Source organism: Centroberyx affinis, unplaced genomic scaffold (genome assembly GCF_046629955.1).
Source record: "Centroberyx affinis isolate AG114_WGS23_722 - 3 ecotype Tasmania unplaced genomic scaffold, CSIRO-AGI_Caff_v1 ptg002739l_1, whole genome shotgun sequence".
Taxonomy (NCBI): Eukaryota; Metazoa; Chordata; class Actinopteri; order Beryciformes; family Berycidae; genus Centroberyx; species Centroberyx affinis.
The window spans coordinates 110,725-137,610 of NW_027280905.1; the positions used below are offsets into that span (position 1 = coordinate 110,725).

The 26,886-nt window shown below is 39.8% G+C and overlaps 2 protein-coding genes across 3 annotated transcripts; both read right to left on the minus strand.

The window, feature by feature from the left end:
* Positions 1 to 5,056: 5,056 nt before the first annotated feature.
* On the minus strand, positions 5,057 to 6,750 carry LOC139657678 (E3 ubiquitin-protein ligase TRIM21-like). 2 transcript variants are annotated; one of them, XM_071535588.1, is made up of 2 exons: positions 6,524 to 6,750; positions 5,057 to 6,490 (listed from the first exon to the last, which is right to left on the minus strand). In XM_071535588.1, exons 1-2 carry the CDS (start codon positions 6,748 to 6,750, stop codon positions 5,107 to 5,109), a joined length of 1,611 nt encoding a protein of 536 aa, XP_071391689.1. In that variant the 3' UTR covers positions 5,057 to 5,106. The 2 variants fall into 2 exon arrangements, with proteins under 2 accessions (XP_071391689.1, XP_071391688.1); XM_071535587.1 differs by having other exon boundaries at positions 5,057 to 6,750.
* An 11,339-nt stretch (positions 6,751 to 18,089) lies between these two features.
* Positions 18,090 to 20,789, minus strand: LOC139657672 (E3 ubiquitin-protein ligase TRIM39-like). The gene is made up of 2 exons (XM_071535579.1): positions 20,685 to 20,789; positions 18,090 to 20,425 (listed from the first exon to the last, which is right to left on the minus strand). The coding sequence occupies exon 2, from the start codon at positions 20,414 to 20,416 to the stop codon at positions 18,776 to 18,778; it is 1,641 nt and encodes a 546-aa protein (XP_071391680.1). The 5' UTR covers positions 20,417 to 20,425; positions 20,685 to 20,789; the 3' UTR covers positions 18,090 to 18,775.
* Between the last annotated feature and the right edge of the window lie 6,097 nt (positions 20,790 to 26,886).

Genomic DNA, 26,886 nt, shown 5'->3' on the forward strand with positions numbered 1-26,886 from the left:
AGCTGACTTGGCTATAGAACAACAAAAACTGCAGTAACAAGATGAACATTTTGAACATTCTGTGCACAGCGATCTTTACAGAAGCGTAATGTGTAATTAAGAAGAAAAAAATTGCCCTGTTTTTCTGAATTAACAAGATAATTATCTCAGAATTCTGAGAAAAGTTTTCATGAAAAAAAATTCTGCTCTGTTTTTCTGAATTAACAAGATAATTATTTCAGAATTCAGAGAAAAGTTTTCATGGAAAAAAAAAAATCTGCTCTGTTTTTCTGAACTAGTCCATACCCAGGGATGCGCGCGCCACAACTCTGCGCAGACTTGCCAAAAATGTGCATAAACAGCATAAATTTGGGAAAATGGAAAAATCAGCTTCGTCAGTCCCTGCCTATGCCAATGCTCAATGCCCATGTGCAGTTTCAGATTGATTGGCCAACCCATCGAGGAGCAAAATGGATGCAGACAGACGGACGGACAGTTTTTTCCTCATTTTATAGTAGGATTAACGAGATACCTCAAAATCCTGTGAGGAGCTCTCACCTGCATGGAGTAGCCTACGGTTGCAAGACCATCTATATTACTTAAAGACACAAGTGTCTCCCAATGTTTCAAACCAAAAGCAGAAGAAAACTGGATTCAACTAAACAGGCGGGACATGTTTGCTTCCATGAAATCGAGCTCTCAAGTAGGAATGAGAGCTTCTCTTGGGATTTTGAGATATCTCAATTCAGAAAAACAGCAGAATTATTTTTTTTTTCCTTGAAAACTTTTCTCCGAATTCTGAGATAATTATCTTGTTAATTCAGAAAAACAGAGCAGAACTTTTTTTCCATGAAAACTTTTCTCCGAATTCTGAGATAATTAGCTTGTTCATTCAGAAAAACAGGGCAAAAACTTTTTTCTCAAGTGAATGCATTACGCTTCCGTAGATCTTCTATCCACCTTAGTGAATAACATTTTGTGTCAGCTCAGATGCTGTGATTGAATCAGCTGATATATTGTGGCTGAGGTTGTGTAGTTTTATGTAACGTTTTTCCTCCTCCTTTGTTACATGTTTGTTTTGATATTTAACTAATGTATTTATTGCATTGTTATTGAGTAGCTTAGCCATACCTTTGCTTCCCTATCTTTGCTATTAAAATGATCTTCAGTGTTATATTTTTATTTACTATTTAAAGTGTTATATGCATGGTTTTATTGTATAAATATCTTTAATATTAATTACATTTTGAATCCTTTAAACAAGTTGTGTGTTTTTGGATTTTCCAAGTGCAGGGAAAACATGCAAACAAGCCCTTTTTGGACCCACACAGCCCTTTGTGGGGCTAATGTTGGCTGAAAATTAGGCCCCTTGAGAAATGGTGGCCATGTGTGGGCCCCAAAGTTTGGGGCCCTAGTGGGCAGCCCTCACAAAGCCATGCAGCTTTGGGCCTGGTGGGCCCTATAGGCTATTCTTTCAACAGCCTATAGGCTAATAGTGTGTTACTGCTTGTCATTGCTTAAACGAATGATGGATGTTGCCCCCAAATAATGGTTATGAAGTGGCAAGCAAGTAATTCATTTCTTTACTTGTGTGTAGTAAATGTGGAAACCTGTGAAACTGGAGAAAACAGCAGATGGTGTACAGGAGTTAATGGATTGTGAAACATCTACAGCATCTGTTGAAGATGTTCAAGCTAGTTGTTCAGCTCCAAACACGACCCTTCACATGGATAACCAGCCCTCGCATGCATGGTTTACTCAGCCGCAGCTTGAAGGTAATGTATAGAAATAATGGATTGAAAAGAGCGTGATGCTTCATTCACAGTTGAAGCCGAGTACTAGACGAGTTGCACCTGCAATATAGAGGAAAGTTTAGCGGTTGCTGTGTCACATTTTCTGTGCCCTCTTGACTCAAATTCTTCTCTGAGTGGGACAGCTGTTTATTTTGTTCTCAAAACTTTAAAAAATACATTTTAGAGGGAGTTTGTATTTGTTAAAGCAAATTATACACAGGTGACCACCTATGTATCCTAATGTTGTCATTGTCACCAAAGACATTTTTTTCAAAATTTAAAATGGTGACTCTACAGCAGAATAGTATGTTTTATACTGTAAGATCAAGGCACCAGAGAAGCCTTTGGCCTACTTTATGTATAAACAGATATCAAAGTTAGATTATTGGAATACTAACAAAAGTAATTTTAGTTTAAAAAAAAATTGCACTTAATTGAAACTTGAAGTGTCAGTCTATTATGAACACAGGGAAACATCCTGTCTGGATACAGCTCAATTATATGTTTCAACACAGTAAATAGTATCTGCTGTACTCACCTGTGTACGTCTAAGACTCTGCTGTATTGTTGAGAAAGGCCTGATGAACTGATGATCAGGTAAACTGGTAATGTTTTGTTTCCTCAGTCAGTGTTGGACATGACTACATTGACACCTCTGATCTCCCTGGACGGTGGAAAGGAAAAGAGAATTTCCCAGTTGTCTTCACAGTATCAGTCTGCTGTGTTGTTGTCACTCTTCCTGTGCAGCTGTTCATACAGCAACACACACCTGGCCAGACAGAAAGAGACAGCAACTCTATCTTCATTACATCTTAATCATTACAGTGTGTGTAAGAGTGTGTGTGTCCATGAATGTGTGTGTTGTTGCCTCATTGATTTGTTGTACATTCAGAGTGTGATCCTCCTCTCCCAGTGTGTGTGATTCAGGTTTTACACAAGTTGTGTGAATTGTTGAGCACATCCAGACAGAAAGAACAGAGGAAGTGCTCTCTGAACAGCAGACTGCTGACAGAGGACATTTCTGTGAGGATCAGGTTATCATATTCTATAGAGGGCTTTCAGCTGATGGATGCTGCCCTCTGGCGGCCATATTGGAGGTCCACAGCTCATGGCAACAATGACTGAGAACAGCTGATTGTATTTCTAATCTTATGACTTGTCTGTTTAATCAGTGTGGAATAGATATGGTTCATTTCTGTTCTCTATGTGTTGATTACCTTTAAAGTAAAGACATTTTTCAAGCTTTGATATCAGTCAAACATTAAATAATTTAAGTAGCCTATGCAGGAAAATAACAGTCATGTAACCATACAAGCTCTTTCTATTGGCTTTTATTTATTTCAGTAAATTCTTTTAATTTGAGAAGCATACAGTAGATTGCAGAAATCATTCTTTTTCAATAAAATGCTCATTAGGAATTAAAATGCTCAGTATATGTACACTGCTATGACAGTAATCACCTTTTTAGTTCATCACCTGGACATGTTACAATGAAACTGGAAAATTGGTAGTTTTCACACTCCTGCAATAGTGATTAGATTCAATGAAGTTTTTATGATCCCTCTGCAACAAGTAGTAATACCATACATAAAAGAAAAACAGGATATAAAGAAAAATACAGAATATATTAACCAGAATTTGGAGTTTAACCTTTCTTTAACTTTAACTAACATTGTTTTTTTTTTCCATGATAAAACTAAATCATTTTGCCAAGAAGGATAAAGGTAAAGAGACAAGACACATTAGTAGTTACTGGGCTTTTTTCACCAACAGGGGGTTTGTCTGATTCTTCTCTCAGTTGAGCGCTCCATTGAAAGAAAAAAATCATCTTCAAATGTGCTTAAGACAAGTCTGTGAAGTGTTTTTTCTGTTGTTTTATAAAGAAAAAAGAATAAACATTAGAATGGCTATAACAGTTACCTGGAAAAACAACAACGTATGTGTAAATTTTAGGGCTGCAACTAACAATTATTTTCATTGTCGATTAATCTGTCGATTATTTTCTCGATTAATCGATTAGTTGTTTGGTCTATAAAATGTCAGAAAATGGTGAAAAATGTCGATCAGTGTTTCCCAAAGCCCAACATGACATCCTCAAATGTCGACCCAAAGATATTGGCCCTCATTTATCAATCAAACGTAGAAACCAGCGCAGAGCCGAGCGCAGAAATCATCTTACGACAGGGTTCACGTGTGATTCATGAAACGTTCGTATCTCGCCAATCACAGCGTAAGAATGATCGGGCGTTGATCAATGTGGAGGCTGAAAACAATCGTCATTTAAATATCACGCCCCTAAATATTCTCGGTTTAGAGGCCTTGCCCCCAGAGTTTACGACATGGAGATGCGTAATACGTCCAAGAAGAGAAACTTCTCCGACCTCGAAATAGAAACTCTAACATCCCAAGTCCAATTGACCCAATTAGTTCTATTTGGCAGCCTGAAAAGTCATCAAAGGAAGTCGGAAAAATGCAGTATGGAAAGAAATCACTGCTGCAGTCAACAGCGATCAACAATCGAACTCCAGCTGAGGTTTGAATATTTAATTTATACATCCGTGATATTTATAGCCTATATATATATATAATAGTAGCCTAATATAAAGCTTGTATCGCAATTCTTTACATTTAGGTGAAGAAAAAATGGTCAGACCTCAAACAAGTAGGCTATCTCAAAATGAAAGAGAAATTAATCTTAATTAATCACCAGAAAACTGTTAACAACGTTAATTGCAAACAATATGAAAATACCTATTTATGTTAGGGATAGGCTGTATGACACATAGTCGATGTAGGCCTTTACAAAATAGAATATTTTGCCATAGGCTACATATTTTTAAGTGATGAATATGTGGCTGCATATGCTTAGATGCCAGTCAGAATATATGGTCTAATAACAATTCTCCGACTCAGCCAGATTTACTATGCTGCACCGCAAGTCCATGCTGACTCGAAAACTTGCGTACACGAGTCGAGACTTGACGTGAGATTTGATCGTAGCCTCCGCTCACGTCCAAATTGATGAATGCCGAGCTTTGCGTGGAAATGACCGTACGGCCAGTTTTCTGTCGTACGTTCGTTTCATAAATGAGGGCCATTCAGTTTACTGTCATAGAGGAGTAAATAAACCAGAAAATATTCACATTTAAGAAGCTGGAATCAGAGAATTTTGACTTATTTTTCTTAAAAAAATTACTCAAACCGATTAATCGATTGTCAAAATAGTTGCCGATTAATTTAATAGTTGAAAACTAATCGATTAATCGTTGCAGCTCTAGTAAATTTGTTATCATAAATGACAATGAATCCTATCTGAGAAAAACAAATGATTAGTCTAATCTGTGTGATTGACAGGCAAGATGATCAGAGGGGCAGAGTTTTTGCCACCATCATTTGTACAGGGACTGAAGTATGGGTAGAGTTTCTCAGTGAAGGTGCAGCCAGTAAAGGAGTAGATAAGAGCTGCAGCATCTACGTCATAAAAGGAGACCAGACCCTCCTCATAATCCACAAACACCCCCACCTTCTGAGGCTTCGATTTCAGAGACAGGAGGACAGGAGGGCCAGAAGAAGCTTTGTACTCATTTCCATTCCTCAACCATACAGTCCAGTAGCCATTCTTTGGGCTCAGTGTGATTTTTTCCTTCCTGCTGATCGACCCTCTGGCCACTCCTAAATCCCACTTAATCTTCCCTTTAACCTGAACCTCGTAGTAAAATCTTCCTGAAGAGAAGCTCTGCTTTCCTAAAACACAGGTACAAGAAGAAAATCTCTCTGGGTTGTCTGGGAGATTCTTCTTTACATTACCATGATTTACTTGTTTCCCATTATCAGACAGGATGAGATAGGCTTGTGCTGTATCAGGATCCAGAGTCACATCCACTGCATACTGCTGGACCCTCTTCAGCTCAGGATCAATAGACAGCTTCTCCATCTCTTTCCTGAGAGTCTCCTCCAGTTGAGCCACAGCTCTCCTCACAGTCCCCTCATATGATGAGCGATGGACACTGACCTCTGTCCAGTCCTTGGTGTGTGGTGGAGTGTTCAGGGATGGGAAGCTTTGGAGGAGGTGGAGGTGGTCTTGAGTGCGTGAGAGCTGCTCCACCTCAGCGGTTCTCTTCATCAGCTCAGAGATTTCCTGTTCCAACTCTTTGATGAAGCCTTCAGCCTGTTTCTCTGTTGTTTTCTGCTTCTCTTCGATTGTCTCAATGAGCTCAGCCTGGCCTCTCTCCACAGACTGCATCAGAGCAGTGAAGACCCGCACACTGTCTGCTATCTCTCTGTCTGCATCTTCCTTGCTGAGCTCTACTGAGTGTTTGATCTCCTGAATCTTCAGTTGTCTCTCCTGGATCTTCTGCTGAATTTCAGCCTCTGTCTTCCCCAGCTCAGCCTTCTTTCCTTCATATTCTTCTTTCAGAGGAACAATATCATGTGACTTGTGGTCTAAAACAGTGCAGAGCAGACACACACACATCTGGTCAGTCTTGCAGAACAGCTCCAGTGGTTTATCATGCTCTTTACACATCCTGTCTTCCAGGTTCTCCACAGGATCAATCAGCTTGTGTTTTTTCAGGCTTGTTTTTCTCTGATGAGGCTCCAGGTGAGTCTCACAGTAGGAGGCCAGACACACCAGGCAGGACTTCAGGGCCTTCAGTTTGGTCCCAGTGCAGACGTCACAGGGAACTTCTCCTGGTTTGGCACATCGTTGGTCTGGGCAGCTGCTGGCTTTCATCTGAGCTGACTTTCTGAACTGAGCAGCCATCTCAGATATGAAAGTATTGACATGCAGCTTAGGTCTTCTCTTGAAAACCTTTTTACACATGGGACACTGGCACTGGACACTAATATCCCAGTGCTGTGTGATACAGTTTTTGCAGAAGTTGTGTCCACATGGTATGGTGACTGGACCAGTGAACACATCCAGACAGATGGAGCACAGAAACTGCTCTTCAGATAGGAGACAGCTGGCAGCAGACATATCTAGACACTGAGACCTAAAGTGAAAGTGTGAAATAACAATACTGTAACACATAATTCTTGAATATTCATATTAAAAAATATCAAAGTTAGATTATTATCAAAAGTAATTTTGAGTTCGCTGAAAACGTCATTTGACAAGTATCAGTGCAAAATGAAAACAGGGAAACATCCCATCTGGATACAGCTCAATTATGTGTCACTGCTCTCTGTTTAAACAGTAAATATTATCTGCTGTACTCACCTGTGTTCGTCTAAGACTCTGCTGTATTGTTGAGAAAGGCCTGATGAACTTAGGTTTATTTTTCTTTCGAGAGAAAGAGAGAGACTCTTCTAACTGCAGCAGTGCTGTCGCTCTGAGTTACTTTCAGTTTCACTTCAGGAATGTGACGCTGACACACTCCTGTCTCTCCAGTGTTGCTCCGCCTCTTACTGCAGGTAAATGTTAATCTTATTGCAGTTAATTTATTTTCCTAGTCAGTTTTGGACATGACTACATTGACACCTCTGACCTCCCTGGACGGTGAAAAGGAAAAGAGAATTTCCCTGTCATCACAGTATCGGTCTGCTGTATTGTTGTCACTCTTCCTCTGCAGCTGTTCATATGGATTTATATTTCCCCCAAAACAAATCGTACATAAACTCAAAATTGTGAAATGCTTCAACTGTAAAAAAGTGATTTGAAAACCCAATCTCAGTTCTGTAAATCTATAAACAGGATTGTAGCCCTCAGTTTGCAGGTACAATCCTCGGTTTACAATTACGTATCACCATTCATGTCTCTAAAGACAAATGCGTATTGTGTTTTACAACTGTGGAAACACAATTCTGCTTGTGAGGCACTTTTAGCCTCCAACTCCAAGGAAAAATAACAGGAAGTAGTCATAACTGGAAAGGAAATTGCTGGGTTTTTTCAAAGTAAAAGTTTCACGTTTGTCTTAGTTTTTCCATTTGGCAGCGAAGTTTCCATACCTGACACCAGAACTTAATTTGGGCAAATGGAGCCAATATACGGCATCTCAATTAAGGGGGGTGGGGGGGTGGGACACTCTTCTTCATTGTTCTTGTAATTTATAGAAATGCTACTCCTTCCACTCTTAAACCCCAACACAGTCTATCATTCGGGCCTCTGATTTATTACTGGTGATGGCTATGGTACTCAGGTTTGTATTCTGTATGATAAAGTGGGTTGGTCTTCTCTGGCAGAGAGGCGTAATAAACATTGGTATCATTCATGGCATCATCAAACATTAGTGGTACCTTGTTGGAAAGCTACCACCTCACCTTTGAGCGAGTTTGATAAGGTCCAAAGTTCCAGTCCAGTATCAATGAGATAATGATGCTGGATTGGAACTTTAGACCCTATCAAACTCACAAACCTCCCTGCTTCAATGTGTTACTGTTTTAACTGATTTTCTTTATTCTGATCTATGTCTTGTCCTATTTATTTTTAAACTTTTAACTTGTCTGTAACTTGAAACTCGATTGTAAATGAGCCCAGCAAGCAATTTTGCGTTTAAAAGACGTCTAAAAGCCGTCTACACATAGACCTGACGTCTAGGCTAAAACACGGTTAAATATGAGCTGTCAGTGAAAGTTTAGTAGACGTCCAACCATAGCCCAAGTATAGCCTAGCCATCAGTTAGACGGCTATTGAACAACTACATATATAAGTGTGACCGGGCCCAGTAGAAATAGGAAATTGTCCTGTACCACCTATGGCCTAGGACGTACAGACCCAACCAAATACTTGGGCCTTACCACAATGTTAGATTTAAAAGGTTAGAGACAGAGCGGGAGACGTGCATTCGGTACACACAAAATGTTTATTGAATTTGCTGTAGAAAAAGAGAAAAACTGCTGCAAAGAAACTAAAAGGAACAGGTTAGTCCAACAATAATCTCTTTATTACAAATCATAAATATGGATAAAATATTTGACTAGCCTGATGCAGGTTGTAACAGCAGAGCAATAATTTAGAAAAGCCATCACTAGGGGGCAGAGTGAGACAAGGGCACATACTGCAGGGAGATACTACAACCCCAATAACGACACACCACGTGCACAATACACACTAGGATACAGCAGATCCAATGAACGCTAGGTGAAGAGGGTTAACTGCAAACTTTAAAGCTCACCATACCAAAAGCTTACCACACCGCATGCAGTGAACACACATTAGGACCCAGTCTACTCCCCGCAGTGCGGTCCCTCTGCTCAAAAGAAAGAAAGATACAAATGCAAGGTCTAGTACACGATGAAATAGTTGGTTCATGAACAAGCTTATTTTTAACAATACGACGTCTTCAACAATATAAAATTCCAGTACGAAAGCAGGAATGGTCTCATACACAATATAAAAACATATAATTTCCAGTGCTCTTCAGATAAAACAGTTCAAATAAAACAATCAAATAAGTTGCTGGACAAAGTCACATTAAGCAAAACAACACTAGGCAAAACAGCAGCCTGACATGGAATCCTAAGGGAAAAGAATGCAGGTGTCAATCCTCTATATTGGAGAGATGATGTTCATACATTACCTCGGAGGGGTTAACCCTACTGTTACCACTACCAATAGGTACCTGCATGGAGCGTAGGATATGCTTGGTGTAACACCGGAAAGGGTGACTGGCCTATCGCTGGAACGTCTGTCAAAGGCCTACAGCGCGGGACCAGTCTGAATCCTCACCATATAGGAACACACCTACAGTATTGAACATGTGCATATTGGTAACACATTCTTATATGAATGTTGTGGAGGGGCAGGTATAATAAACTCACCGCCTACCTCATAACCACTGGGCTACAGCACAGGCCACACAGGAATCACCGAGGGACAAAGCCACCCTAAAATCTGAATCACCAAAACAATATAAGACTATGAACTACATACTACAATTTCTCAATCTCAATCTTAGACTTGCATTACCTGCATCAGCTGTATTGCAGAGGAAGGAGAAGTACCCTACACACCAAACTTTTGTCAGGCTCAAACAAAGGAAGGCTGGCTGACACACCTGTCCTTATGAGGCAAATGGACTGCTAATCAGTTCCAATGGCCCGCCTACTAAAGGCAGTGCCCTCTACCTAAGGTAGCAGGCATCACATAAGTCTAATAGACGACAAAATAATGGCTAAAGGATTCTTTTTACTCAAATATAACATGTTCTGATAATAAATGTCAATCCATCCAACAAACAAGATAAATATATAAAGCATTTATTACAAAAATTACATACAGGAACATTTTAAACAACTTAACATTAAAACATGATAATTTATAACAAAAAAATGGAACATTTTAAACAACAACACAACTGCTAGGCTAACCGCTAAGGTGAATGCTAACGCTAACAGGCCCGTTTTGAACGGGCACTGCACTAGTTTTAGGAAATACAGAAACAGATGCAACTTGAATACACATTGGCCCTCATTTATCAATCTAACGTAGAAACCAGCGCAGAGCCGAGCGCAGAAATCATCTTACGACAGGGTTCACGTGTGATTCATGAAACGTTCGTATCTCGCCAATCACAGCGTAAGAATGATCGGGCGTTGATAAATGTAGAGGCTGAAAACAATCGTCATTTAAATATCACGCCCCTAAATATTCTCGGTTTAGAGGCCTCGCCCCCAGACTTTACGACATGGAGAGGCGTAATACGTCCAAGAAGAGAAACTTCTCCGACCTCGAAATAGAAACTCTAACGTCGCCAAGTCCAATTGAACCAATTAGTTCTATTTGGCAGCCTGAAAAGTGGCATCAAAGGAAGTCGGAAAAATGCAGCATGGAAAGAAATCACTGCTGCGGTCAACAGCGTTGCCGTCGACATTCCAGCTGAGGTTTGAATATTTAATTTATAGCCTACATCCGTGATATGTATAGCCTATATATATATCTATATATAATAGTAGCCTAATATAATAGTTTGCATCGCAATTCTTTACATTTAGGTGAAGAAAAAATGGTCAGACCTCATAAAAGTAGGCTATCTCAAAATGAAAGAGATATTAATCTTACACCAGAAAACTGTTAACCCCGTTAATTGCAAACAATTTGAAAATACCTATTTATGTTAGGGATAGGCTGTATGACACATAGTCGCTGTAGGCCTTTACAAAATAGAATATTTTGCCATAGGCTACATATTTTTAAGTGATGAATATGTGGCTGCATATGCTTAGATGCCAGTCAGAATACTATATGGTCTTATCCTAACAGTTCTCCGACTCAGCCAGATTTACTCTGCTGCACCGCAAGTCCACGCTGACTCCAGAACTTGCGTACACGAGTCGAGACTTGACGTGAGATTTGATCGTAGCCTCCGCTCACGTCCAAATTGATAAATGCCGAGCTTTGCGTGGAAATGACCGTACGCCGAGTTTTCTGTCGTACGTTCGTTTCGTAAATGAGGGCCATTGTCTGCTGCTGTGAAATGTGTATGAATATTGTGCCAGCACATGTGCTTTCTAGGTAGCATGTTAAGCTAACCACACTGGCTTACTCACTACTAACCGCTAAAAATGGCACGGTTCCTGCACAGGATAACAAATAATGTGGATACATAATGAACACATGACAAGACAAAAACACAGCGACTTACAAGATAAACCAAATCAGCCGTAAACGTGGCGTGAACTGCTCAGTTCTGCTCTGCCTCTGACTGCTCCTTCAACCGGGCGGAGCATTATGCCTCCTAACTGTCGAGTCTTGCGTTGCCAGTCGTCATGTCTCTCAAGCAGTACAGCTGCCCTCTAGCGGTTGAGAATCATAATTAGGGCCCGAGCATGACCGGAGCAAAATTTCAACGGAGTATCCCTCGCCGTATGTTTGTCCTAGACTTACGAAACTTGGTAGGCACGTGTATCATGTCCAGACTTAAAAAAAAAGTCTGGTGGTACCATGCACCTAAAACCAACAGGAAGTCGTTCATTTTGAATTGATTGTGACATTTTTGGCCGTTTTTGGCCGTTTGCAGGGGTCGTACTTTAACGAACTCCTCCTAGGCGGTTGATCGGATCCACGTCAAACTTGTGACAACGAATTTTGATGTTTCGCCATGAAACAGGAAGCTGCGTTAACTTGAGTGTACATTGTCCAATCTGCACCAGATTTCACATGCTGGACAAGAATCCAGGCCTGAGGACATATACAGGCCAATTGGGAGTCACAGTCATTGCGCCACCTACTGGCAACAGGAAGTAAGCCTTGTGTGACAATCACCACATGATTTACATGGAATTTTCATGGTGTGTGCCATGTCGACCGGTCGGTGTCCGGTAACGACGCCGCGGCTGCAACACACCCGACTGCAGCACACCCCGACTTGCACACAGCTGCGAGGGCCCGCTCATCACTGCTTGCAGTTTTAATTGCATTTTGTATTTACTGGTAAAATGAAAGAAAGTCAAATACGGAGAATGGTGTATATGAATGTGTAACAGCAAAAAATAATGCTAATTCAAACGTTAATGCTAACTTCGCCGGATGGGCGTAAGCAGGCTATACGTAGCCGGTCCAATTCAGAGCTTAATCGTGGCCATACATAGGCTAGACCATTTCAATGAAATGATACTAATCTCAGTTTGTTTTCATAGTTGACTTGCTAACATGATCTGATGCCATGCACCTCACAAGTTGCGTGGGCGAAAACTACTAATTTTAACAATATTTTGGCTAGAAGTGGAATACACATAGCCAGTGATCAGGGCTATAGCCAAGCCGTTGAAATGACGGCAATTGATAGCCTCGATTTCGCTGGATGGGCTAAAAGCAGACTACACGTTGCCGGTCCAATTCAGAGCTAAATCGTGGCTACACATAGACCATGAAATGAAATGATACTAACACCTTGTATTTATTATTGACATTGCAAACATGATGGGATATTATCCATCTCACAAGCTGCCTCGGCAAAAACTACAATTAAACAGTTTTGGCTAGAAGTGGGCTACAAATGGGCTACAAATAGCCGGCCAATTGGGAGCTAAATCGTGGCTACTCATAGACCATGTCAAAGAAATGAAACCAAATACCTTGTAATCACTGTTGACTTTGCTTACATGATGGAATATCATACATCTCGCAAGCTGCGTCGGCAAAAACTAAATCTAACCAATTTCAAGATCATTTTGGCTAGAAGTGGGTAACACATAGCCAGACTAAATCGGGGCTATATCTAGCCGAGACGTTGAAATTACATCTATTGCTTGCTGGGAGGGCACCCTCAATGGTTCTTTGAGTTTAAATAAAGGTTTGAATTAATTAATTAATTGCTTAGCCTACATATAATAGAACAGGTGTCGTTTTTACATACACAGCATATGGACTTTCTCAGTCATTTATTATTGTATTAAAAGAAAAAAAAAATCAAAAATAGCTCTTGAATCCAGTCAAGAATACAACTTTTGCTTAAGTTAACGAAGTCAAGACGGACTGGAGACAAAGCAAAGTTGGGTTTTTCCAACGTATCCGTCACTCCGCTGCCAACGCAACCGATTGTCCAGAAGGGGGCGTTGCGTTATCGCTCCGTCAAAACTGTCTCCCATAGGAATGAATGGACTGCTGGCGGACCGTAACGTAAATGAATATTCAGTTGTGGAGGAGGCATGAAGGGAAGACTTTATAAACATGACCTTCAATTCAGGGAACGGTCTGGAAAACCTTGAAATACATGGCAAGTGGATTTGATCATTTCTTGGTCTTGAAAAGTTTGGAAACTGCACAAAAACTTTGGAAATGTTGTGGAAAAAATGTTCTGTTCCAATATACAATCATATTTCACATAATTGTAAACTTGCAGTCATTTTGTAATAAACATTTCACACTGAACGCTGACCGAAATCATCAAATCCTGTCAAGACATTAAAGGTTGTATGGGATTTTAAAAAGTATAATGTGAGGAACCTGTTTTAACTACACTGGTGTGATATGTTTAGTCTGCAGGAGGCTGTGCAGCACCTTCAGTCTGCCCCGAGGATGAGGAGGAGCTGGTTTGGTGGAGAGCGCCCCTAGTGGTGGAGGTGGAGGAGAAGAAGCTGGAGGGAAACATCCTATATCAGCTGGAGGAGATTCATTACAAAACGATATATCCACCATTTGAAAACAGTGACATCTACTCTAATGTTAAACTACTGAAAACTGACATACAAAACCAAACATTTTCGATACCAGGAATCAACTGTATTTTTTTAATATGAAGACATGAATTTCAGGCAGCAGACTTTCCCTCAAAATTTATAGTTTTTTGGAATGAAACCCTTCACTTACCCCTCATGTCCCTGTGTGTCGATGTAACCCACATAATGAACTCACACTGTAGTAATCAATTTCATCTTGCATTTTCTGTTGCATTTTGATCCAAATACACACAAGGCAAGGGCTGTACAATTTTTGGGCAGTCAAAGTGCTTTACGGTAATGCCATGTTGTGTGGATGGATGGCACATGTGTATTGCACTGTGAAAACTCCTGAAGAGAGAAAGAGAACATTGTGTATGAGCTCTGTATAAGAAAATAAGGCAAACTTTCTGCAAACTTTATTTATATAGCACATTTCATACACAAAGCAAATACAATGTTCTTCACATAAAACAGAAAAAATACATACACCCTTCACAACTATTTAAAATCACATTAGAAAAGAAAGAAAGATATTGAGCAGTGACTCTCACACTGGTGACACTTCTGGTCAGCCAGTATCAAACTAAGTGTGCCTTACCCCTGAGGATATTCAAAGATAATCACCACCTAAAAGACCTCCCGGAAACACCGGAGCTTCTCTGAGAGTGACTCCCTCAATTCCTCTCAAAAGGAAATCAATTTAGACGAGATCTTGAAGGATTCTTCCAAGGAGCCTAGAGTCTTTCCAGTGGTCTTACCCCACCCTGTAGGCAGGCCCCACAGCCCCCATAGGACTTGTAAATGGTCCTTTAGACCAATACACAGATCATCTAAACAATTACAATTATAAACTTCATCAGAGCGGAGAAACTACTCACCAGAGTTCCTCTAGACTCCTGTTGGGATCCTGTTTGTGAGGCCAATTGATGAATAATTTTGTATAAAATAGGTAAAACATAAATAAAAGAAATAAATAAAGATAACACCTGTTACATCTACATACAGATGATTTAGCAGAAGGCCACAGAGAAAAGGAACGTTTTGAGCCGACTTTTAAAAGAGCTGACAGTGGGAGTACATCTCAGTGCTTCTGGAAGTTTATTCCAGTAACTGGGAGCATAATTTCTAAAATCAGCTTCACCTGATTTAGTTTTCACCCTGGGAACAACTAACAGACCGGTCCCAGATGACCTCAGAGGTCTGGGTGGCTCATATCCTATAGGAGCAGGTCAGAAATGTATTTTGGAGCTAAGCCATTTAGCGCTTTATAGACAAGCAGCAGGATTTTAAAATCAATTCTATGGCACACTGGAAGCCAATGCAGTGACCTAAGAACTGGTGTAATGTGTTCTGTTTTCTTAGTCTTAGTCAGAACTCTGGCAGCAGCATTCTGGATGAGCTGTAACCGCCCCAGAGTTTTTTTGGGGAGACCGGAGAGAAGACCATTGCAGTAGTCTAACCTGCTGGTAATGAAAGCGTGTATCAGCTTTTCTAAATCAGGTTTTGACATAAGACCCCGTACTTTGGTTATATTCTTAAGATGATAAAAGGCAGATCTTGTAATGGTATTGATGTGTTTGTTAAAGTTGAGATCGGCATCCATAATAACACCGAGATTCCTAGCTTGGTCTTTACTCTTGAGAGAGACAGGGAGTCAAGGAGTAATGCAAGTGCTTCAATACTAGTACTGCCGTGGAGTATCTGTCGGAATATTGTTTCTAAAATCTTACTTCTGAAATAGTGATCCTGCTTGTGTGACTGTGTCAGCGCGGGAGACGGGCGAGAAGGGGCCGCCATCTTCTCCACTGCCGATTGGACCGCTCTGCAGACATCGACCAAGTGGGATTTAACTAACTTTTCCAGTCATCTATTCTTCTCTTCAAGTAAGATCGCCCCTTACATGGATTAAAAGACTTCAGGGTTAAAGGCACCATCAAGAAACTATTTGATTTGATTTTTTTTTTTTTTGGACACTTCCCCAAGAAAAGAAAGACAAACAAAACTGAGCTCATACCTCTTATTAACTAGGTGGTTGTGCACAACTATAAGTAACGCTGCAGCTAGATAGGATTTGTTTTCTGGGTTCTTTTTTTTTTAATTATTATCATTTTTTTTTAACAGCCGAGTTTTTGTTTAAACTTAAATGATTTTTGAGAATGGTGAAATACTGTACTCCAGGTTTCATGATATGCATGTAAATGCTTGTTTGGTTTCATAAGAGACAAACATTCAAATTTAAAGTTTGAAACAAACTTATTTGTGTCTGGTGTCATGTAAGAGTCCTCCACTGTCCAAAGGTAATAATCTAGAAATTTCATATGTATTATTATCTTTTATCAATCAAACCAGGATGCTATAACTTTAATGTAAGAGTGTAGTAATCCCAGACCTCGTGGATACATTTTCCAGTATTTCAACTTTAGGATTTTATTGATACCTGGTTACATCATCATTATACAATCCTCTCCTTCCTCCTCCATTTACACCAAACACAATTCATAAAAAAGTTGGTGATCTAGGAATTGAAGCTACTGTTGCATTCATTGTAAATTGCCCAGGATACGATCGTTTAATACTTAAAGATCCCATATTAATCAATTGTCATATTTCGTTTTCAAATAAACTGTGGCTCAGGATAAAACGAATGCTGTTCATGATGTTTTCCAAATAAATGTAATGTAGTTAAAAGGGTGTTTATTGAATGAATTTGTAGACTTAAGTCCTCACAATACTGGACTCTGATTGGCCGACAGCAGCAGCTCCTCTAATTCAAATGAGGTAAACCTGCTGAGTGGAGGCTTCATCAAACATTTAAGAAGAATTTAAAATGGTCACTCTACAGGAGAATATTATGTTTTATACTGTAAGACCTTTTATTGTTTATCGCACTCTCAAAACGATATATTGATTATTTTACAGGTTTAAAAAAAAAAATGCAGCTTAGCAAACTGACAAGAAAAGACAATGTTTTTCCTCTAGGCTTCTTCAGCTGATTGACTGACCTGACTTTTTGAGTGTGTTTCCTTTTTTTAATTTTTTAATTGACTGTTTGAAATCAATGCACCAGAGAAGCCTTAGGCCTACTTTATGTATAAGCAGATATCAAAGTTAGGTTATTGGAATACTAGCAAAAGTAACTTTAGTTACATTTTTAAATTGCACTTCATTGAAACCTTCATTTGACAAGTGTCAGTGTATGATGAACACAGGGAAACATCCCATCTGGATACAGCTCAATTATGTGTCACTGCTCTCTGTTTAAACAGTAAATATTATCTGCTGTACTCACCTGTGTCCGTCTAAGACTCTGCTGTATTGTTGAGAAAGGCCTGATGAACTTCTGTTTATTTTTCTTTTGAGAGAAAGAGAGAGACTCTTCTAACTGCAGCAGTGCTGTCGCTCTGAGTTACTTTCAATTTGACTTCAGGAATGTGATGTTGAAACACTCCTGTCTCTCCAGTGTTGCTCCGCCTCTTACTGCAGGTAAACTGGTAATGTTTTGTTTCCTCAGTCAGTGTTGGACATGACTACATTGACACCTCTGACCTCCCTGGACGGTGGAAAGGAAAAGAGAATTTCCCAGTTGTCATCACAGTATCAGTCTGCTGTGTTGTTGTCACTCTTCCTGTGCAGCTGTTCATACAGCAACACACACCTGGCCAGACAGAAAGAGACAGCAACTCTATCTTCATTACATCTTAATCATTACAGTGTGTGTAAGAGTGTGTGTGTGTCCATGAATGTGTGTGTTGTTGCTTCTCTGATTTGTTGTACATTCAGAGTGTGATCCTCCTCTCCCAGTGTGTGTGATTCAGGTTTTACTCAAGTTGTGTGAATTGTTGAGCACATCCAGACAGAAAGAACAGAGGAACTGCTCTCTGAACAGCAGACTGCTGACAGAGGACATTTCTGTGAGGATCAGGTTATCATATTCTATAGAGGGCTTTCAGCTGATGGATGCTGCCCTCTGGCGGCCATATTGGAGGGCCACAGCTCATGGCAACAATGACTGAGAACAGCTGATTGTATTTCTAATCTTAAGGCTTGTCTGTTTAATCAGTGTGGAATAGATATGGTTCATTTATGTTCTCTATGTGTTGATTACCTTTAAAGTAAAGACATTTTTCAAGCTTTGATATCAATCAAACATTAAATAATTGAAGTAGCCTATGCAGGAAAATAACAGTCATGTAACCATACAAGCTCTTTCTGTTGGCTTTTATTTATTTCAGTAAATTCTTTTACTTTGAGAAACATACAGTAGATTGCAGAGTTCTTTCTTTTTCAATAAAATACTCATTAGTAATTGTGTAGAATTAAAATGCTCAGTATATGTACACTGCTATGACAGTAATCACCTTTTTAGTTCATCACCTGGACATGTTACAATGAAACTGGAAAATTGTTAGTTTTCACACTCCTGCAATAGTGATTAGATTCAATGAAGTTTTAATGATCCCTGTGTTTGCTGCAACAAGTAGTAATACCATACATAAAAGAAAAACAGGATATAAAGAAAAATACTGAATTCACCATATTAACCAGAATTTGGAGTTTAACGGTTCATTAACTCTAACTAACATTGTTTTGTTTTTTTCATGATAAAACGAAATCATTTTGCCACGAAGAAGAAAGGTAAAGAGACAAGAGACATTAGTAGTTACTGGGCTTTTTTTCACCGACAGGGAGTTTGTCTGATTCTTCTCTCAGTGGAGAGCTCCATTGAAAGAACAAATTAATCTTCAAATGTGCTTAAGACAAGTCTGTGAAGTGTTTTTTCTGTTTTACAAAAAAAAAATTCAACATTGCAATGGCTATAACAGTTACCTGAAAAAACAACGTGTGTAAATTTGTTATCTTAAATGACAGTGAATCCTATCTGAGAAAAACAAATGATTACTCTAATCTGTGTGATTGACAGGAGAGATGATCAGAGGGGCGGAGTTTTTACCACCATCATTAGGACAGGGACTGAAGAATGGGTAGAGTTTCTCAGTGAAGGTGCAGCCAGTATAGGAGTAGATAAGAGCTGCAGCATCTACGTCATAAAAGGAGACCAGACCCTCCTCATAATCCACAAACACCCCCACCTTCTGAGGCTTCGATTTCAGAGAGAGGAGGACAGAAGGGCCAGCAAGAGCTTTGTACTCATTTCCATTCATTAAACATATAGTCCAGTAGCCTTTCTTGGGGCTCAGGGTGATTTTTCCCTTCCTGCTGATCGACCCTCTGGCCACTCCTAAATCCCACTCAGTCTTCCCTTTAACCTGAACCTCGTAGTAAAACCTTCCTGAAGAGAAGTTCTGCTTTCCTAAAACATTGGCACATTGAGAAAATCTCTCTGGGGTTTTTGGGAGATTCTTCTTTACATCACCATCTTTTACTTGTTTCCCATCATCAGACAGGATGAGTTCAGGATGTGCTGTATCAGGATCCAGAGTCACATCCACTGCATACTGCTGGACCCTCTTCAGCTCAGCCTCTAGCAGCTTCTCCATCTCTTTCCTGAGTGTCTCCTCCAGCTGAGCCACAGCTCTCCTCACAGTCCCCTCACATGATGAGCGATGGACACTGACCTCTGTCCAGTCCTTGGTGTGTGGAGGAGTGTTCAGGGATGGGAAGCTTTGGAGGAGGTGGAGGTGGTCTTCAGTGCGTGAGAGCTGCTCCACCTCAGCGGTTCTCTTCATCAGCTCAGAGATTTCCTGTTCCAACTCTTTGATGAAGCCTTCAGCCTGTTTCTCTGTTGTTTTCTGCTTCTCTTCGATCGTCTCAGTGAGCTCAGCCTGGCCTCTCTCAACAGACTGCATCAGAGCAGTGAAGACCCGCACACTGTCTGCTATCTCTCTGTCTGCATCTTCCTTGCTGAGCTCTACTGAGTGTTTGATCTCCTGAATCTTCAGTTGTCTCTCCTGGATCTTCTGCTGAATTTCAGCCTCTGTCTTCCCCAGCTCAGCCTTCTTTCCTTTATATTCTTCTTTCAGAGGAACAATATCATGTGACTTGTGGTCTAAAACAGTGCAGAGCAGACACACACACATCTGGTCAGTCTTGCAGAACAGCTCCAGTGGTTTATCATGCTCTTTACACATCCTGTCTTGCAGGTTCTCCACAGGATTGATCAGCATGTGTTTTTTCAGACCTGTCATTGTCTGATGAGGCTCCAGGTGAGTCTCACAGTAGGAGGCCAGACACACCAGGCAGGACTTCAGGGCCTTCAGTTTGGTCCCAGTGCAGACGTCACAGGGAACTTCTCCTGGTTTGGCACATCGTTGGTCTGGGCAGCTGCTGGCTTTCATCTGAGCTGACTTTCTGAACTGAGCAGCCATCTCAGATATGAAAGTATTCACCTGCAGCTCAGGTCTTCTGTAGAAAAGCTTTTTACACATGGGACACTGGAACTGGACACTAACATCCCAGTGCTGTGTGATACAGTTTTTGCAGAAGTTGTGTCCACATGGTATGGAGACTGGATCAGTGAACACATCCAGACAGATGGAGCACAGAAACTGCTCTTCAGATAGGAGACTGCTGGCAGCAGACATATCTAGACACTGAGACCTAAAGTGAAAGTGTGAAATAACAATGCTGTAACACATAATTCTTGAATATTCATAGTAGAAAATATCAAAGTTAGATTACTGGAATACTAGCAAAAGTCGTTTTGAGTTATGTAGTTAAATTGCACTTCACTGAAAACGTCATTTGTCAAGTATCAGTGCAAAATGAAAACAGGGAAACATCCCATCTGGATACAGCTCAATTATGTGTCACTGCTCTGTTTAAACAGTAAATATTATCTGCTGTACTCACCTGTGTTCGTCTAAGACTCTGCTGTATTGTTGAGAAAGGCCTGATGAACTTAGGTTTATTTTTCTTTCGAGAGAAAGAGAGAGACTCTTCTTACTGCAGCAGTGCTGTCGCTCTGAGTTACTTTTAGTTTCACTTCAGGAATGTGACGCTGACACACTCCTGTCTCTCCAGTGTTGCTCCGCCTCTTACTGCAGGTAAACTGGTAATGTTTTGTTTCCTCAGTCAGTGTTGGACATGACTACATTGACACCTCTGACCTCCCTGAACGGTGGAAAGGAAAAGAGAATTTCGTAGTTGTCATCACAGTATCAGTCTGCTGTGTTGTTGTCACTCTTCCTCTGCAGCTGTTCATATGGATTTATATTTTCCCCAAAACAAATCATACTGTTAAATCACAAGTCTCCACCCCACCTGCATCATCACCTAGACTGCCACTCCTGACTAGACCACTCCCCCAAGATTATATAACTCCACCCTTCAGGGCGGTGACTCTCCTCTTTTCCCTCCAAACCATTCCAGGCAGAACAAAGAGAGAACTGATGTGAGTTATATAAGGACTTTTCAACTTTATAACATGTTATTTGGTTGGCATGTATTTTTTGAAAGTTAACAGATTGTATTTATTATGATAGATTCCTGAGTTTAATCCTGTTAATTAAGGAGAAAAGGGTGGAATGCCAGATTGTGGATGCATTAATGATGTAAGTTAAAACGATAACCTAATTTACCTAATTTATTATTATTTGTTTGATACAATGAGATATGTAATATTTTCTTTTAATATTTCTTTGTATAGAAAAAATCAACCACCAACCACCATCCAACTGTTACCCATTTCAGTCCACCTTGATTACAATAAATGGTTGGAACGGCTTCCTGGATCCTGTGTTTAAATGTGCACCACATTAGATGTTCTGTGAGCCAACGCCACCACAACCAATATAGCTTTTTCACGTACATAAACTCAAAATTGTGAAATGCTGTAAAAAAGTGATTTGAAAACCCAATCTCAGTTCTCTAAATCTATAAACAGGATTGTAACCCACAGCTTGCAGGTACAATCCTCAGCTTACAATTACATATCACCATTATGTCTCTAAAGACAAATGTGTATTGTGTTTTACAACTGTGGAAACACAATTCTGCTTGTATAGCACTTTTAGCCTCCAATTCCAAGGAAAAATTACAACAGGAAGTAGTCATAACTGGGAAGGAAGTTGCTGGGTTTTTTCAAAGTAAAAGTCTCACGTTTGTGTTAGTTTTTCCATTTGGCAGAGAAGTTTCCATACCTGACACCAGAACTTAATTTGGGCAAATAGAGCAAATATACGGCATCTCAATTAGGTGGGATGGGACGCTCTTCTTTGTTCTTCTTCAATTGCTTACATATAATAGAACAGGTGTTGATTTTACATACCCAGCATATCGACTTTCTCAGTCATTTACTATTGTATTAAAAGACAAGAAAAAATCAAAAATAGCCTTGAATCCAAGCAAGAATACAACTTTTGGTTAAGTTAACAGAGTCGAGACGGACTGGAGACAAAGCAAAGTCGGGTTTTCCAATGTATCCATCACTCCGCTGCCAACGCAACCGATTGTCCTGAAGGGGGCGTTGCGTTGTCACTCCGTCAAAACTGTCTCCCATAGGAATGAATGGGCTGCTGGTGTACCATAATGAAATGAATATTCAGTTGTGGAGGAGGCATGAAGGGAAGACTTTATAAACACGACCTTCACTTCAGGGAACAGTCTGGAAAATCTTGAAATACATGGAAAGTGGATTTGATCATTTCTTGGTCTTGAAAAGTTTGGGAACTGCACAAAAATTTTGGAAATGTGGAAAAAATGTTCTGTTCCAATATACAATCATATTTCACATAATTGTAACCTTGCAGTCCTTTTGTAAGAAACATTTCACACTGAACGCTGACCGAAATCATCAAATCCAGTCAAGACGTTAAAGGTCTGGAAAAAGTATGGGATTTTAAAAAGTATAACGTGAGGAACCCGTTTTAACTACACTGGTGTGATATGTTTAGTCTGCAGGAGGCTGTGCAGCACCTTCAGTCTGCCCCGAGGATGAGGAGGAGCTGGTTTGGTGGAGAGCGCCCCCTAGTGGTGGAGGTGGAGGAGAAGAAGCTGGAGGGAAACTTCCCACATCAGCTGGAGGAGATTCATTCCAAAACGAGATATCCACCATTTGAAAACAGTGACATTTACTCTAATGTTAAACGACTGAAAACTGACATACAAAACCAAACATTTTCGATACCAGGAATCATCTGTATTTTTTTGAATATGAAGACATGAATTTCAGGCAGCAGCCTTTCCCTCAAAATTGATATATAGTGTTTTGGAATGAAACACTTCACTTACCCCTCATCTCCCTGTGTGTCGATGTAACCCACATAATGAACTCACACTGTAGTAATCAATGTCATCTTGCATTTTCTGTTGCATTTTGATCCAAATACACACAAGGCAAGGGCTATACAATTTTTCGGCAGTCAAAGTGCTTTACGGTAATGCCATGTTGTGTGGATGGATGGCACATGTGTATTGCACTGTGAAAACTCCTGAAGAGAGAAAGAGAACATTGTGTATGAGCTCTGTATAAGAAAGTAAGGCAAACTTTAGGCAAACTTTATTTATATAGCACATTTCATACACAAAGAAAATACAATGTTCTTCACATAAAACAAAAAAAATACATACACCCTTCACAACTATTTAAAATGACATTAGAAAAGAAAGAAAGAAAGATATTGAGCAGTGACTCTCACACTGGTGACACCTCTGGTCAGCCAGTATCAAATTAAGTGTGCCTTACCCCTGAGGATATTCAAAGATAATCACCACCTAAAAGACCTCCCGGAAACACTGGAGCTTCTCTGAGAGTGACTCCCTCAATTTTTCCTCTCAAAAGGAAATCAATTTAGATGAGATTTTGAAGGATTCTTCGAAGGAGCCTAGAGTCTTTCCAGTGGTCTTACCCCACCCTGTAGGCAGGCCCCACAGCCCCTATAGGACTTGTTCCTTTAGAACAATACACAGATCATCTAAACAATTACAATTATAAACTTCAAGAAATCCTTCAATTCTCAATACAGGTTTGAGGATCCCATCAGAGCAGAGAAACTACTCACCAGAGTTCATCTAGACTCCTGTTGGGATCCTGTTTGTGAGGCCAATTGATGAATAATTTTGTATAAAATAGGTAAAACATAAATAAAATAAATAAATAAAGATAACACCTGTTACATCTACGTACAGATGATTTAGCAGAGGCCACAGAGCAAAGGAACGTTTTGAGCCGACTTTTAAAAGAGCTGACAGTGGGAGCACATCTCAGTGCTTCTGGAAGTTTATTCCAGTAATTGGGAGCATAATTTCTAAAAGCAGCTTCACCTGATTTAGTTTTCACCCTGGGAACAACTAACAGACCGGTCCCAGATGACCTCAGAGGTCTGGGTGGCTCATATCCTATAGGAGCAGGTCAGAAATGTATTTTGGAGCTAAGCCATTTAGCGCTTTATAGACAAGCAGCAGGATTTTAAAATCAATTCTATGGCACACTGGAAGCCAATGCAGTGACCTAAGAACTGGTGTAATGTGTTCTGTGTTCTTAGTCTTAGTCAGAACTCTGGCAGCAGCATTCTGGATGAGCTGTAACCGCCCCAGAGTTTTTTTGGGGAGACCAGAGAGAAGACCATTGCAGTAGTCTAACCTGCTGGTAATGAAAGCATGTATCAGCTTTTCTAAATCAGGTTTTGACATAAGACCCCATACTTTGGTTATATTCTTAAGATGATAAAAGGCAGATCTTGTAATGGTATTGATGTGTTTGTTAAAATTGAGATCGGCATCCATAATAACACCAAGATTCCTAGCTTGGTCTTTACTCTTGAGAGACAGGGAGTCAAGGAGTAATGTAAGTGCTTCAATACTAGTACTGCCGTGGAGTATCTGTCGGAATATTGTTTCTAAAATCTTACTTCTGAAATAGTGATCCTGCTTGTGTGACTGTGTCAGCGCGGGAGACGGGCGAGAAGGGGCCGCCATCTTCTCCACTGCCGATTGGACCGCTCTGCAGACATCGACCAAGTGGGTTTTAACTAACTTTTCCAGTCATCTATTCTTCTCTTCAAGTAAGATCGCCCCTTACATGGATTAAAAGACTTCAGGGTTAAAGGCACCATCAAGAAACTATTTGATTTGATTTTTTTTTTTTTGGACACTTCCCCAAGAAAAGAAAGACAAACAAAACTGAGCTCATAACTCTTATTAACCAGGTGGTTGTGCACAACTATAAGTAACGCTGCAGCTAGATAGGATTTATTTTCTGTGTTTTTTGTTTTTTTTTAACATTTTTGAGAATGGTGAAATACTGTACTCCAGGTTTCATGATATGAATGTGAATGCATGTTTGGTTTCATAAGAGACAAACATTCAAATTTAAAGTTTGAAACAAACTTAATTGTCTCTGGTGTCATGTATGAGTCCTCCACTGTGCAAAGGTAATAATCTAGAGATTTCATATGTATTATTATCTTTTATCAATTGAACCAGGATGCTATAACTTTAATGTAAGAGTGTAGTAATCCCAGACCTTGTGGATACATTTTCCAGTATTTCAACTTTAGGATTTTATTGATACCTGGTGACATCATCATTATACAATCCTCTCCTTCCTCCTCCATTTACACCAAACACAATTCATAAAAAAGTTGGTGATCTAGGAATTGAAGCTACTGTTGCATTCACTGTAAATTGCCCAGGATACGATCGTTTAATACTTAAAGATCCCATATTAATCAATTGTCATATTTTGTCTTCAAATAAACTGTGGCTCAGGATAAAACGAATGCTGTTCATGATGATTTCCAAATAAATGTAATGTAGTTAAAAGGGTGTTTATTGAATGAATTTGTAGACTTAAGTCCTCACAATACTGGACTCTGATTGGCCGACAGCAGCAGCTCCTCTAATTCAAATGAGGTAAACCTGCTGAGTGGAGGCTTCATCAGACATTTAAGAAGAATTTAAAATGGTCACTCTACAGGAGAATATTATGTTTTATACTGTAATCCACTTTATAGTATTAAAATAAAAAGAAAAAAGAAAATCTACACTCTCAAAAAGATATCTTGATTTATTTTACATGTTTCAAATAAAAAATATGCAGCTTAGCAAACTGAAAAGAAAAGACAATGTTTTGCCTCTAGGCTTCATCAGCTGATTGACTGACCTGACTTTTTGAAAGTGTGTATTTCCTTTTTTTTTTTTTTTTTTCAATTTGACTTCAGGAATGTGACGCTGAAACACTCCTGTCTCTCCAGTGTTGCTCCGCCTCTTACTGCAGGTAAACTGGTAATGTTTTGTTTCCTCAGTCAGTGTTGGACATGACTACATTGACACCTCTGACCTCCCTGGACGGTGGAAAGGAAAAGAGAATTTCCCAGTTGTCATCACAGTATCAGTCTGCTGTGTTGTTGTCACTCTTCCTGTGCAGCTGTTCATACAGCAACACACACCTGGCCAGACAGAAAGAGACAGCAACTCTATCTTCATTACATCTTAATCATTACAGTGTGTGTAAGAGTGTGTGTGTCCATGAATGCGTGTGTTGTTGCTTCTTTGATTTGTTGCACATTCAGAGTGTGATCCTCCTCTCCCAGTGTGTGTGATTCAGGTTTTACACAAATTGTGTGAATTGTTGAGCACATCCAGACAGAAAGAACAGAGGAACTGCTCTCTGAACAGCAGACTGCTGACAGAGGACATTTCTGTGAGGATCAGGTTATCATATTCTATAGAGGGCTTTCAGCTGATGGATGCTGCCCTCTGGCGGCCATATTGGAGGTCCACAGCTCATGGCAACAATGACTGAGAACAGCTGATTGTATTTCTAATCTTAGGACTTGTCTGTTTAATCAGTGTGGAATAGATATGGTTAATTTCTGCTCTCTATGTGTTGGTTACCTTTAAAGTAAAGACATTTTTTTCAAGCTTTGATATCAGTCAAACATTAAATAATTTAAGTAGCCTATGCAGGAAAATAACAGTCATGTAACCATACAAGCTCTTTCTATTGGCTTTTATTTATTTCAGTAAATTCCTTTAATTTGAGAAACATACAGTAGATTGCAGAATTCTTTCTTTTTCAATAAAATGCTCATTAGTAATTGTGTAGAATTAA

Coding starts and splice junctions, on each gene's coding strand:
- LOC139657678 (XM_071535587.1), bottom strand. CDS start 6,750: ATGTCTGCTGCCAGCTGTCTCCTATCTGAAGAGCAGTTTCTGTGCTCC.
- LOC139657672 (XM_071535579.1), bottom strand. CDS start 20,416: ATGTCTGCTGCCAGCAGTCTCCTATCTGAAGAGCAGTTTCTGTGCTCC.